Here is a 13,086-nt window from a genome sequence, read left to right as displayed (position 1 = left end):
GATGAATCATTGAATTATCCTTTCTTAATAAGCTCCTTTTTACAGCAGTGTTGTATTTAAGAAGCATTGCAAACATTTTAGCAGTCAGTTTAACCCAAACAAATGATGCTGCTATGATGTCTCAATCTACAGCTAATGATTATTACTCCATTATTGATTCATCTGTTGCTCATTTTTCAACAGTTTTCATCTTCAAATGTCTTGTTTTCACTGAATAACCAGTCAAAAAAAAACCAAGATATCCAGTTTGTGTGACTGAATTGAATCTTTATATCTGTGAAGCTATTTTTGCGTGGCATAAATGAGCCTCCTATTGATTATCTGTTGATTAAGAGGCAGGACACAAAGCCTCATACAAGTCCTGGACCACTTATGAACCATCATCATCAAACCTGAGAGAAAAATGATGATTTAAAACTATTATTGACTGATCCAAATTTAGAGACAATGAAAGCAGAATACCAAATGGTGGTGGAGACAGTTTGCAGCTCAGTTAATCTCTGTGTGTTTAGAAAATGTACAAACCCAGAAACTGGAGAATTCTTATTTTTGGCAAACAGCGCGAGTCTAATTAATACTTCTGTCCATGTAAGAAACTGTGGAAACATATGAATACGTAATGATAAGTTTCCCTGAGCGTCACCTTTGCGGCCTCCTTGGGCAGGTCGAAGGGGATGCGCTGGCGGATTTTGGGAGGCAGCTGAGTCAGCACTTCAGCTTTGAGACGGCGGATCATGATCTGGCTCAGCCGCTGGTGCAGCTCGTCCAGGTTGGACGCCCCGCGACAGTCCCACTGCCTGCGAGGCCCAAAGTACCTGTGAGAGAGTGAATGAGAATTGAAGCTGTGCCTGCTGATGCATGTGTTTTCTTTTTTCTTTTTCTTTCTTTCTTTTTCTTTTTACACGCATTTAAACTGCAGAAGAAAACATACTTATTTACAGCGCTGCCTTGAGGGAATAGTTAAACACATTTAAACATTCCCACCAGGGAGCTGCCCAGCACCACAACAGCCTCCCATCGTTTACTGCTGAGCAGCTCTGCCGGAGCAGTCAGGGGATCCGCTTCTTTGCTTAAGGGCGATTTGCAGAGCAGGAAACTATTTTGTTTAATGGCCACAGCAGCAGGTTCATCCCAAAAAACTCGCCGGCAACTTTCACAATTTATCAGCCAAATGGATTTTTAGAATAGAACTGGCCCTACATACAAAGGCTGGTTATCTGCCATATTGGCTGGAAGTGTGGACAAAGTTAACAAGGCGCTGCCAAACATTCGCTGTTTCACACTTCAGTGCTGAAACTTGTATTTGCTGAAGGAAGACAAACTAGCTCCTTCTCAAAATCACGTTTGTGCCTGGTGTTGGGATTCAAACCAGCGACCGTCCAGCTGTAACGCCGCTGCACACTGTCCCCTGGTTGTCACTGTTGTGTTATGAAGGGGATGCAATAGGGACGATTTATTCAGATGATGCCTCTCTCTCAGTGTGTGTGTGTGTGTGTGTGTGGCTCAGGAAGGCATTCCCCAGCCACACCGAGTGCTATTATATACAAAGTGTTATCATTAATGGCGCCGGGCCTATCCCCAAACTGACTTTGATGGACGTCCAAAACAATGCATTTGATGTGTTTGTTCACACATGTAACTGATCGTCACTGGCAACTGGCAGCCAGTTGGCATTTAACGCTTGGCTTCGGTCGTGGTCTGGCTCTGACAACAAACCCTCGACTCGGCAGCACCGCTCCACTCCACACTGAGGCAGGTGAGATTTATTGAAACTTCAACTGAGCAGGAATTAGGAGCATATGAATGAAAACAGACCAAAGCAAAAGCACAACATGTAACTTAAAATGTCAAAAAAAAAACCTAGAGAATACATTTCTTGAGTTGTGTACTTAGATTATCCTAAATATTCCCATCGACTTTCAATTCAAAACTAGATGCAAGGCAAAGCCAACGGTCATCTGGCTCTAGCTACAAAATTAGCATCTTTTCACAGCTGACGTAAAGTGAATTAGCATGCCAAGATGTGAAATAGAGAATAAAATATGAATTGCATTATTGCATCTTAAATATGTAGCTGTTAAATCAGACGTTACCTGTAATGGGCATTGCAGAATTTCTTGGCGTAGTCGCTCCAGGTTCCGAATCTCTTTGGATAGAGGGCGTCAATCTGCATGAACAGCTGCGCAAACACACAGACAGGGAAGAAGGTCTTAACCGCAGTTCTGTACTAAACCAAACAGTGCAGGGTGTGTTTGTGTGTGTGTTTATGTGTGTGTGTGTGTGTGTCACTAAGGCAGAGAGACACAGAGACTCTGTACAAGCCACAGAAGGATGTGCATGACAGTATCTCAGGAGAAGTCCGATCCTGTGACTTCTCCTTTTAAACACAGTTTCCCAACAACTTGAACAGTCGACAGAACAAGTCGCTCCAACAGCTCAGTGAGTGGAAACTCTGCATGGAGAGGCTGGTGAGGCGTCTGACATCATGACCTTTGCCCTCTGAATGGCTCTGACTTAATAAACATGACTAAGTTAATTCAGGTGATGGTTAAACTATGGGATAAGTTCAACCATTGCTCACTGCCTTGACTTATTTCTCTATTATATCATATAAATATAGAAAGTCTCGGCTGGCAGATGTAGTCATGCATCATGAAGACTGTTTTAGTTCCCACAACTTCTCAACTTTTCGCTTTCTGAGAGCTGAAAAGCACACCATAACTCAAACCTTTTTTTGGCTCGAAACACAGACCTTACCTGTGCTCATGATTAGTCTGCTGTCACCAGGCGGATCCTTGTGTGCAATTTATTCAAGGTCCCGCCGTCCTTCGCCTAGTTTACCGGTCCTGTGTAGTACAACCCCGCGCGGTAATTTGTGTCAGCGCCAATTAACCAGGTCAAACCGCGGCGCAGCCACAGATATGGGCGAAACTGATTCGCAAAATGAAATGAAATACGCTCTGAGAATATCAACCTACTGCTGCTGGACATGAAAATAATGAGTCATCACTAGATCTTGATTTCTTTTTTTTTCTTTTTTTTGAAACGCTGATAAATTACAAGCTGCTGTTTCCTGTCATCGGTGGACATACGGTATCTTTAAGATTGCATGTGCATCATCAGAGGCTGCAAGACTCTGTGTGTGTGTGTGTGTCTCTGTGTGTACACACAGCACCTCCCTGTCAATTTTCAGTATTTGCAGCAATTTCTGAAGTAATGACAGGTAATCATCAGCAAGGCGATCTGAACAAGCAGCCACTGTGAGAGTGCTATTCTAAATTCAGCGCTTGTTCAACAGGAGCTTTGCATTTTCCCCCCTCACACTGTTGATATAATAGGTGGGTGGAATGAGGGCACATCATGAACAGTGCAGCATGCCCTGAGCTGTGTGCTAACTCGATGTCAGTGCCACAGTGAGTAATGATGGCAGTGAGGAGACTTGCACAGAGGCAGGGACAGGGCTTATCAGGTTTATGCTGCGGATGATAAAATGTTATATTCAGTTTCAGAGTCTAGTGGCAGAGGCAGAGGGAGAGAGAGATATCTGAGAGCTCACCTCACCACTGCAGGCAGACACCGGCACAGACAGGATGGCATGTATCACACATGCACATATGCTGCGCTATAGGCTATATAACACACACACACACACACACACACACACACACACACACACACACACACACACACACACACACACACTCACAGCTTCCTGAGATTTCTTACAACTACTAACTTCACTTCATTTCGGAATTAATTAGCTGCCTGAATCTCATCGGTTAATTATCAAGATCAGGTCTAGGCAATAATTAAGTTTTGCTCACGACGCCGTGGCTGCGAAGACGACAGTGACATCTGTGATACTTAAACACAGTCAACACAAAACTATGATGTCACCTCTGGTTATCAGCTCACCACCATCTTCTTTACATAACCATCTGAACATGGTGTTCATGGTTTTTTGTGCGACTCAAACGTATGAAAAGTGCCGTATAAATAAAGTTGATTTGATTTGATTTGATAACAGGAGATGCTGGGCAGTTTAGGACTTGTTTTTTAATATTTTATGAATAATTATTATTATTACTATTCAAGATCCTTCACTTAATTAAATTGCTAAGGTCCTGATTGAATGTGTGTGAGCTTAAAAAACATCTGTTTTCAGGCCTATTTATGATTCTAATCAGATTTTTAATTATTTCTTTTTTTTCATAAGAACAAGTTCTTCTGAAATTTCCACCATTGTCAACAAATCCCATGAAAAGATCAAATTGATCCTCACACACACACACACACACACACACACACACACACACACACACACACACACACACACACACACACACACTGTAGTTTATTTTGGCTCAATCCCAAATACATCCTGCTGCTGGGAATACTAACTCACTCAAATGTGTATCAATCCGCCACTGAAAATAGTCCCAAGCACGCGCCATTCGAGTTGAGATAGGAGAAAACGCACTTTAGACGGCAGTCACTGGAATAAATACAGATCTCATTTTCCCACAACTACGTATCTTCATATCATTCTGACTCTAAATTCCATTTATTAGATGAATCAGGAGCAAAATCGCTTTGTTTGAGACCAATCTCTTATGTCTCAGCAGCCAACTAACAGTTAAATTTAATAATATTATTAGTGTTATTATCATTTAAAAGATCAGGCACAAATGAGTGTTCTATTAGGAGTTGTATTGTTTTGTTGTTATGTTTGACTTCACCCACTTGGTAGACTGGATGTTTATTTCATCTTTTACCAATGACACTGCTTGTACTGTTGTCTTTGTTATAGAGTAACAAAACGGAGTCAAACTACGGTGTCAAAACAAACTTTCTGAGCGTGAGCTGCCATTGACCTGGTGGAGGAGACAGGAAGTAATGCTATTACTGAAAAGTGTATTTCTTCATCAGCACAGTGGCAACATTTATCACACCCACAGAGTCTGATGATCTCTTGACTGTTAGATGTTTGTTTTTGTTTTTAAATCCCCAAATAAGTTATTTTTTCTGAACTTTGTCTATCCAATCCTGAATATTTTGTCATAGAAAAATACCAAAGAGTTGAATCAACAAATTGTCTTTCAGCTTTTTTCAGTTAATATATTTTGTCTATCTGTTAAGCACTCTGTGAGGCTGTTAAGAAAAGTTTCATGCTATTCAGTATGCAACACTGACAGTCAAAAAAATATTCAGCATTGTAGGTTATGAATAATTATGAGGCCTTGTATACTGGAGAGCAGAGCTATTCATAAACAGTATGTTCTCTATTGTATGTACCGTATGTCCAACAGTGTAACCTATACATACACTAAACACACTGACTCATAATTCTTAGTTATTTGTCAAATATTCACGATAATTGAAGCACAAAGCTCCATCAGTGCCCCATTGTTATTATGTGATGCAGTGGACGTGCAGTGCTTGTTATTGATGCCATATTGTGTCTTCACAGTGGGACTGGGAAAAGATTTTCTATTCACAAAGTTCACTTCATCCGCTGCAGCTGCAGTGATGGAATACGCCTGCGATCTACAGCCTCAATATAACATATATAAAAATGATATAATAAATCATTATGGAGAGGGGAACGGCTCCGCTGCTCTCCAAACACCATTGTCCTGTGAACAGCCCTTCTTATTGTCTCTAAATTCAATAGTTTGCCCCCCCTGTGTGCTTCTTTTTATTACTTGTCTCATTTATTGCGCTGCACTGTCTGTTCATATCGGGCTTTGTAAATGAAGTTTTTGCAACAAAGGTTATTGAAATAAGTCCACGGGATCCTCGAGGATAAGTGATGCCGGAGAGAGTTAATTGGCTTTTTGAATGTTGGATCTGAGTATTACCTGCTCTGGAGCAAGTTACTATGGCGATCCACCTGCACTGTGGAGTCAAACACCTTTGTGAGAAGGAAAATCTGAGCTGAGCCGAGCAGATCTTCATGAGTTTGGGCCCATAATCCCTTTTCGATGGAAGCTTGTTCCACAGTTGAAGACATTATAAGGAAAACAAAGGGGCAGTTGTTGTGTTTTTACCTCCTCAGGTCGCCCCAGGGCCGGGGTGCCGGTGAGCAGGATGACCCGCTTGGCGCTCTGGATGAGAGGAACCAGGATCTTGGTCCGTGCCGCGTTCCTGGACTTGAGGTAATGCGACTCGTCCACCACCACCACCGAGAACCGCTGCCTGGTCAGAGCCTCCACCAGGGGGCGCGAGTCTGTGGCGAGCAGCCCATAACCCAACACTGTCACCTTACTGCTGCTGATGCCCCTGGAGGAAAGAAAAAACACACACATATCCTAATCAAATATTCTGCAGATTGTTTTCTCAATCGATCAATTAATTATTTGTTTAATAACATGTCAGATAATCATTTTCCAGGACCTGAAACCAGTGGATTTTAAATTAAGATACAGCAGTGGTTCTCAAACTTTTTTACATCAAGGACCCCTAAACTGACACAAATTAGACCATGGACCTCCCCATTGGACAAAATTTTGAAACAAACACCAGAAATACACAAATATTTGGTCTGAGACTGAATAACGTTACTTTTTTAGTCCATGTATGTTCAAATTAGGGCCAATGGCATGAATTTTTGGAAACATTTAGAGAAATTTCTTGGGGAAAAAAGGAATATTTCTGGAAAAAAGTGGTAAAATTTCAAGAAAAAGTTGGGGACCCCCTTGAATGAATGGAAACTAAGTATATAGTATAGAAAACAGAAACAGAGTACACACAGTACATGGATGGAGTCAACATTATGAGTGTTCATTTACTGGTATGTAATGGAGCTCATACTGTAGGTATCACGATATATCAGACAATTGTTACATAATGGTTATTAGTGCATGTTGGATCAAATCTATATTGGATTTGTTGGTGATAAGAAAAACGCAGCCAGACTTCCTGTGGTCACCTTTAAAGGGATGCTGCAAAACACATATCGCTTTCCGATTCCCTCAGCTGCGGTGTAATACACTGTGTTCTACTGGGGGTGATGATACGCCCCTACAAGTAGACAATATACACTTAAATGGAGATAATATTGTTTTGTTGGGTTTGTAAAAAGGTTTGTAAAGAGGGTCTGAGACAGCTTTTTCCCCATGCACTGCAACACATGGCTCTGCTAGCGGCTCGACTTCCTACCTGTGAGCCGCCTGCTCAGGATCTGATTTATATTGTATATAAATATGCACGACTACTTCAAACAACTCCATGTAAAAAAAATAATAAAATTAGCTCTTTAACGTTGACAAGTGTGTGTCAATACTTAAATACAAACTCAACATGTGCTCGAGTGTTGACTAAGCAACCGAGCCATCAAGCTAAAGTAAACCGTTTAAATAGAGGTTGTGTGGACACACAAAGGGAGACACACCATTGTGGACACAGAGCCGAACACAAACTTGCACCGGCGCAGCTCTTTCATAAATCCTCCTCTCCTTGAACGCTTAAAAAAAAAAAAAAAAATCCATTCCTGGGCTGCATTGCAATTTCTATATTTTCCAAGCTATACGCAGCCCAAACACAAACACACAGGCGCCGTCACAGACAAACAAACAAACACAGAAGCGACATTCAGCTGCATGAAACTCAATAAGGATCTCTGAGAAATCAAAAACATTTCCAGCATCTGTCAGGCTCTAATTCTTTGCCTTCGCCCCACACACACACACACAACATTTCCAAGCAGAGGTGCCATTCATGTTCAACAAAAAACAAGTGAGTCAAAATACTGAGAAGAGGCGCTGCATAATTTTTTCTTGCCTCCTCATTCAGTCATTAACACATCCAGTTCAAGGACACATTTCCCCTAGAGGGCTTTCACAACCTCTTTGCGCCTCATCTGTGATGTGAGGTGGGGAGCCCCCCCTCCCTCTCCCTCCCTCCCCATCACAACCACAAATATAGAAAGTTTGTTTCATTCAAAAATAAAAAATAAAAACTCTGAGAACTGGGGGAAAGTTGAGAAGATAATAAAAGTAGCTGCTTCCGAGGCTGATGCTCCACATTAGTCCACAACGCAGAGAAACACTGGAATCGATACAAACAGCTGTGCAAATGAAACACGTCTCCTCCCCTCCCCCCAACGACAATAACATTTTCCTTACACCTCCTGCGTTGGAAAAAATTCAGCTCTTGTTCCAATATTGCAGACGTCACTTTGACATTATTTGTCTGTCAGCGTCGTCAAACGTTAAAGATTCATTTGCCACATGCTGCAACTTTTTTCTGTGTTGCATTTTTTACGCTGTGTGACCAAGTGTGTTTGTGTTTTTTAATTCCATCTGTGTGGAGACGCTGCCGCACGATTCATTATAGGAACGACTTCCTCTTGAAATTCAAATAATGGCTGTAGCTTTTCGCCTCCATAATCCTGTGGATTATCCTTTGCATAGATATCCCAAACAGATTTATTAACTCTAAAGAGACCTTGACTACAGGTCTGAATGTGCAAAACATGCCCCGTTCTGCTTAATAACATGGAGAGTCGATTCAATACCGATAATGATGAATCATTCAGGCTTTTTCCGAGCAAATATGACCAAAATTCACAGGTTCTAATTTTGCACGTATTTATATTCGCTGGATTTTATAGTCATGTGTGATCGCAAGATGAATACAGTTACACAGTTATGGGCAGCTTATGTTGCTTTAGGTTTTAGAGCAATGTAAAGGTTATTTTTCTCAATATTCAATTAATAATTAATCAAAAATAATCAACAGATAATTTATTTCATTGTTAGTTGCTTTTTCCCCCCTAAAAATAAGATGTGTCACTTATCATTGGTTAGATAATTGAACATGTGACAAAAACCCATTAAAACCATTAAAATGATACTAAACTGTATGATATTCTGCATATACCTTTTAAATTTCAACTCTCTGGCTCCGAAACCACAGCTTTAATAAACTGTCAAGCTACCATTGTCTCATACTGAGACTTTATCAGTTTGCCAATATTAGTCTTTCATTAAAAACAGATATTGGCCAGTCAGTGTCATCCACAACTGATATGGAGAATAAAATTAACTTCATTGTCTGTTTGAAGCCTATAATTGAAATATATTCTAAAAAGCCATTTTGATGATAAACATGCACTTTATTATAGAGCCTAAAAGTCTTCATAATAAAACTGTGAACTATAAAGTGAGAAGAGGATTCTTGTGATTTCATTCCTTATGCGAATAAAGTGGTAGAAGAATCACATTATATTTAAAAAATACATGGCGAAGTGAGCTAAATGAAAAAATGTTAAAGACGAGTGGAGGAAATACGTAGCTCTCCAGGTGCTTAATGTTCACCAGCGAGTCACCGTCTTTATCTTTCCTGTGTTTGCTGCTAGACGGGAAACATATAGTAGAAAACAATGAGATAAATGATGCTGCAACACTTCATAAAGCTCACTGTTTAGGTTTTTAAGGGCAGCTGATTTAATGTTTGGCTTCACTCACCGTGTCCTTTCCCACAGCAGCAGGCAGCTGTTATCTAAAACCAACTGAACATTACCTGCTACACAGCAGAACATCACACAGACAGAGAGAGCAATCAGCATTTAGCAGCTAAAGAGCCTAATACGTCCCTCAGGAGGTAGTGGAGACCAAAACAGAGATTAAAGGGAAGTGAACAGTGGGCTTAGTGGCCAGAGACACAATGCCAAAGTTGCTTTGGATTTAATGATTGTGTGAATATATATGTATAATGTGCAAATAGTGGGTTTATGGGTTGTTTTCGCTGCCTTCAAATGGCTTAAAAATACAAATCTGATGCAACTTTAAGAGGATCAGAACCAGTGTTAGAGATGTGATCAAACAGGAAACAATGAGGCTGATGACTTCATGTGATGAGATGTGTAGTAGCCTGGTGGAGGGTGGCGTGGTGCCACGACCTTACATGGTGCTGCTCTTGTTCTCCACCAGATTGATGTCTCCGGGCTGCAGCTCGGGGATCCACCTCTCCAGCTCCTCGATCCAGGGATATTTCAGGGACGAGGGCACCACCACCAGGAGGGGCCACTCCTGCCTGAAGGCGTACGCCGTGGCGATGGCCTGCACCGTCTTCCCAAGACCCATCTGGACCGACCAAATCGACACCCGGCGAAGGGGTTGGAGAGAGGGTGGGGGGAGAAAAACAAGTCAATCGCACACAGACTCTGCAATAAATTGCATATGACGGCCGAGCTGATGTGAGGCCCAAGAGTAATAAGGTCTCAGAATGATTCTTGTGTCAAAACAGATTAGGCACGTGGGAGTGCTGCACAGGGCTGACAAATTAATTTGGAAGGCATGCAGCGAAGTCTCAGGTTTGGTTTTTTTTTTTTTTTTTTTTTTTGGGAAAATAGATTTCCTGAGCCAGCGTTGTGTGTGCTTACCTCATCAGCAATCATACATCTGTAAAACAAAAGGAAACAGAAAACTTTATCAGATTGGGGGTTTCAGATGAAGGAAATTGCTTTGTAGAGCTGACCAGCAGGCGATGATAAAAACCTAGCCACTACAGAGTTTATAGCTTCAACAGCGAGGGCCTTGCTCAAGGGCAGTAACTGTGGAGGCACGGCAGAAATCCTCCTGTCACAACCTGACTTCTCAAAGGCTCCCGCAGAGTCGCAGCGGGGAGGCACTTGCCACCTCAGAGTCAGCTTCGTCTTGGACACATTTCAAGTCTGTCACTTGTGATTTAGGAGGAGGATGCAGCGCTACTTTGTTTGGGTTCGAGAGCTGTTGCTGGTATTCAATATTTATGCTGTTGTTCCTATTGGATGTTTGTGTTTCTGATGTGTACTGTAGCTGCGAGACTCTGGAGAGCGCTGACTGTCTGCGGGTTCATCCAGTTCCTAATAAGAGAAACATGGCTGGTTTTAATATAAAATAATACTGCTTTTATAATGACACAGGAAAATGTCATTTAAAAAAATGGAATTGTATAAAACATTGTGAGTAATATTCACCTGCAGCTGAACCTTAAACAAGTCACTGTAGCCGTGTCTTTTTGAAACCGTGTAACAGCCAACTACTTTCTCTTTACAGTGCGCATTATAATGAACAATGAGAGTGCGACACGGCCCCTCAGCTGAATCTGTACAGATAGATCAACCCCTGCTTCTCTCTGCCCAGTGGGTTTCAGCCTATTGTCGTGACCTTGCTTATTCATAAACGCTTCCAACATCATGTCAGAGCAAAAACAGTGCAACGGAGCGGCGCTGAATACCTCAGACACACTATCTCATTATTCTTTCTCCTCCTCTTCCACCCCCCCAACCCCCCATCTCCGCCCCATTTCTCTCTTTCAGCTGAGGAACATGATTAATGTGCACCTTGCCACTGGTGGTTTTTCTAATTGCCAGCACACCGGCCCAGTCAGCGCAATGCATGCACACACACACACACACACACACACACACTAACACACACACAGAGGCATTAAGTGTGTGAAAAATAGACACTAAGGAAGAAACATGCAGAAAATACACACAGGCATATGCACAAAAGGAAGTCCATGCACAAATGCAGGCACATATATGAATGTGTGTGTGTGTGTGCTTGCGCATACATCCACCCACACACACACACCCACACACTCACAAACCAGGGAGGGAGTGCGGCTGGGGCAGGTGCTTGCCATTTCTCAACACATTAATCATCCTCCTTTAAATAACCTGAGTGTCGTCTTGACGGTTTGAGACTGCGAGGATGCTGCAGTGCTGTTGCCTGACGACGGCACGGTCCCCGTCACCGCATCTCTCCCTCTAATGTTATCTCTGAAACCCACAAGCCCCAAAGTGTCAGGAAATGGGCTCTCCTACCTCCCAAGCCGGCTACGACGATTTGATGGCTTTGACCTCTGTGCGGTGATGTGTTGTGCACCCCCCTCCCCACCCCCACATCCACCACATCCACCACATCCACCCATCGGCGTCTAACCCCAATCTTCCAAGTTCCTCTTCTGAGGACTGGACCTCGGGTGCAGCGTGGTCAGCAGGAGAAACCGCTCAGAGGTTGGACGACGTGGCACAAAAAGGCTGAGTTAAAGGGCGATGGGCTCAGACCCACTGGGTCCTCACACACGGTCACGGTTCAGAGTGCGGTTTTTTTTTACCATTTACTCTGAATGTATGTACGGGCGTAAAATCCAAATAAAGGAGCTTTTAGCGGAAAAGGTTTGAGGCTAAAGTTATTTCTCTGCTGGTAGGAGGACAACTGTGTGTATGACTTTGAAAGGAGAAGCTATGTGGGGCAGTCCACAACTAGTGTTTCGCTTACGTTTCTTTTTTTTTTTTTCCCCTCAAACTTCAGTGGTGCTTAAAATATAAAAACACACACTCAAAAAAAAAAAAAAAGTTTAGTACTTGATGTACTTTGACACACACCAGCTTTTTCTGGTCTTCTGTGCAGTGTTCATTACATCTTTTTTCCGGCTTCATCTCTTCTCCACTGTGATTCATTTCAATTTTTTACTGTATATTGAAGAGACATAGCAGAACTTACACCAAGGTCTCCTCCTGCACTGATGATTTAGTGATGTCCCTCACTTGTAAGTCGCTTTGGATAAGTGTCTGCCACGTCAGTTAATGTAAATATTTAATAAAGTTTCACCACAGGGTGACATTTACATGAGCTACGCTTTTATATTAACTTCTCTCTCCTATCCAAACAGAATAAATAAAATAAGCAATAACTTTATTAAGAAATGAAAAAAAAGACTGGTAAATAAGCAGTTGTGCTTGTGACGCTATGGTTGCCAGTTGTCATGGAGAGGCAACACAGTTTCCATCATCTGACATCTGTCATCATTGTTTGTTGCAACTAGACTTTACACCTCAGTCTTACTCGGTGACACAAAGCTAATTATTGCTCAAGTAAGCAAAGGTGAGCTGGATATTGCTGTGAAACTGACATCATTGAATCAGTTTGTGCACCTTCTTTTTGTGCTACTGCCATGACATGTCATTGTTTAGTCATAGATTTACATTTTAATGCAGGAAATAAATGTATTATCATCATGTGTTATCTTTATTGAAATATTCGTCTTGTATTACAACAGTGATACTAGCAGGAGGTCTGTGCTCTCTGA

The 13,086-nt window shown here is 41.9% G+C and overlaps 2 protein-coding genes across 2 annotated transcripts in view; one reads left to right on the top strand and one right to left on the bottom strand.

Annotated features, from left to right (window-relative positions):
* Positions 1–13,086, top strand: part of pspc1 (paraspeckle component 1) — a 188,878-nt gene that overhangs the window by 17,407 nt on the left and 158,385 nt on the right. The window lies entirely within an intron of this gene.
* zranb3 (zinc finger, RAN-binding domain containing 3) overlaps positions 1–13,086 on the bottom strand; it is a 72,724-nt gene that overhangs the window by 52,485 nt on the left and 7,153 nt on the right. The window contains exons 3-7 of the mRNA XM_083992097.1: positions 10,388–10,406; positions 9,910–10,088; positions 6,051–6,282; positions 2,094–2,179; positions 644–815 (exon numbers count right to left, since the gene is read on the bottom strand). Of these exons, the coding sequence (XP_083848223.1) occupies positions 644–815; positions 2,094–2,179; positions 6,051–6,282; positions 9,910–10,088; positions 10,388–10,406 (688 nt within the window). The remainder of the gene's footprint in view (positions 1–643; positions 816–2,093; positions 2,180–6,050; positions 6,283–9,909; positions 10,089–10,387; positions 10,407–13,086) is intronic.

This window comes from Trachurus trachurus (assembly GCF_905171665.1).
Source record: "Trachurus trachurus genome assembly, chromosome: 2".
NCBI classification, from domain to species: Eukaryota; Metazoa; Chordata; class Actinopteri; order Carangiformes; family Carangidae; genus Trachurus; species Trachurus trachurus.
The sequence above is the reverse complement of the archived record's forward strand: the minus strand, read 5'-3'. Positions and strand labels throughout refer to the sequence as shown.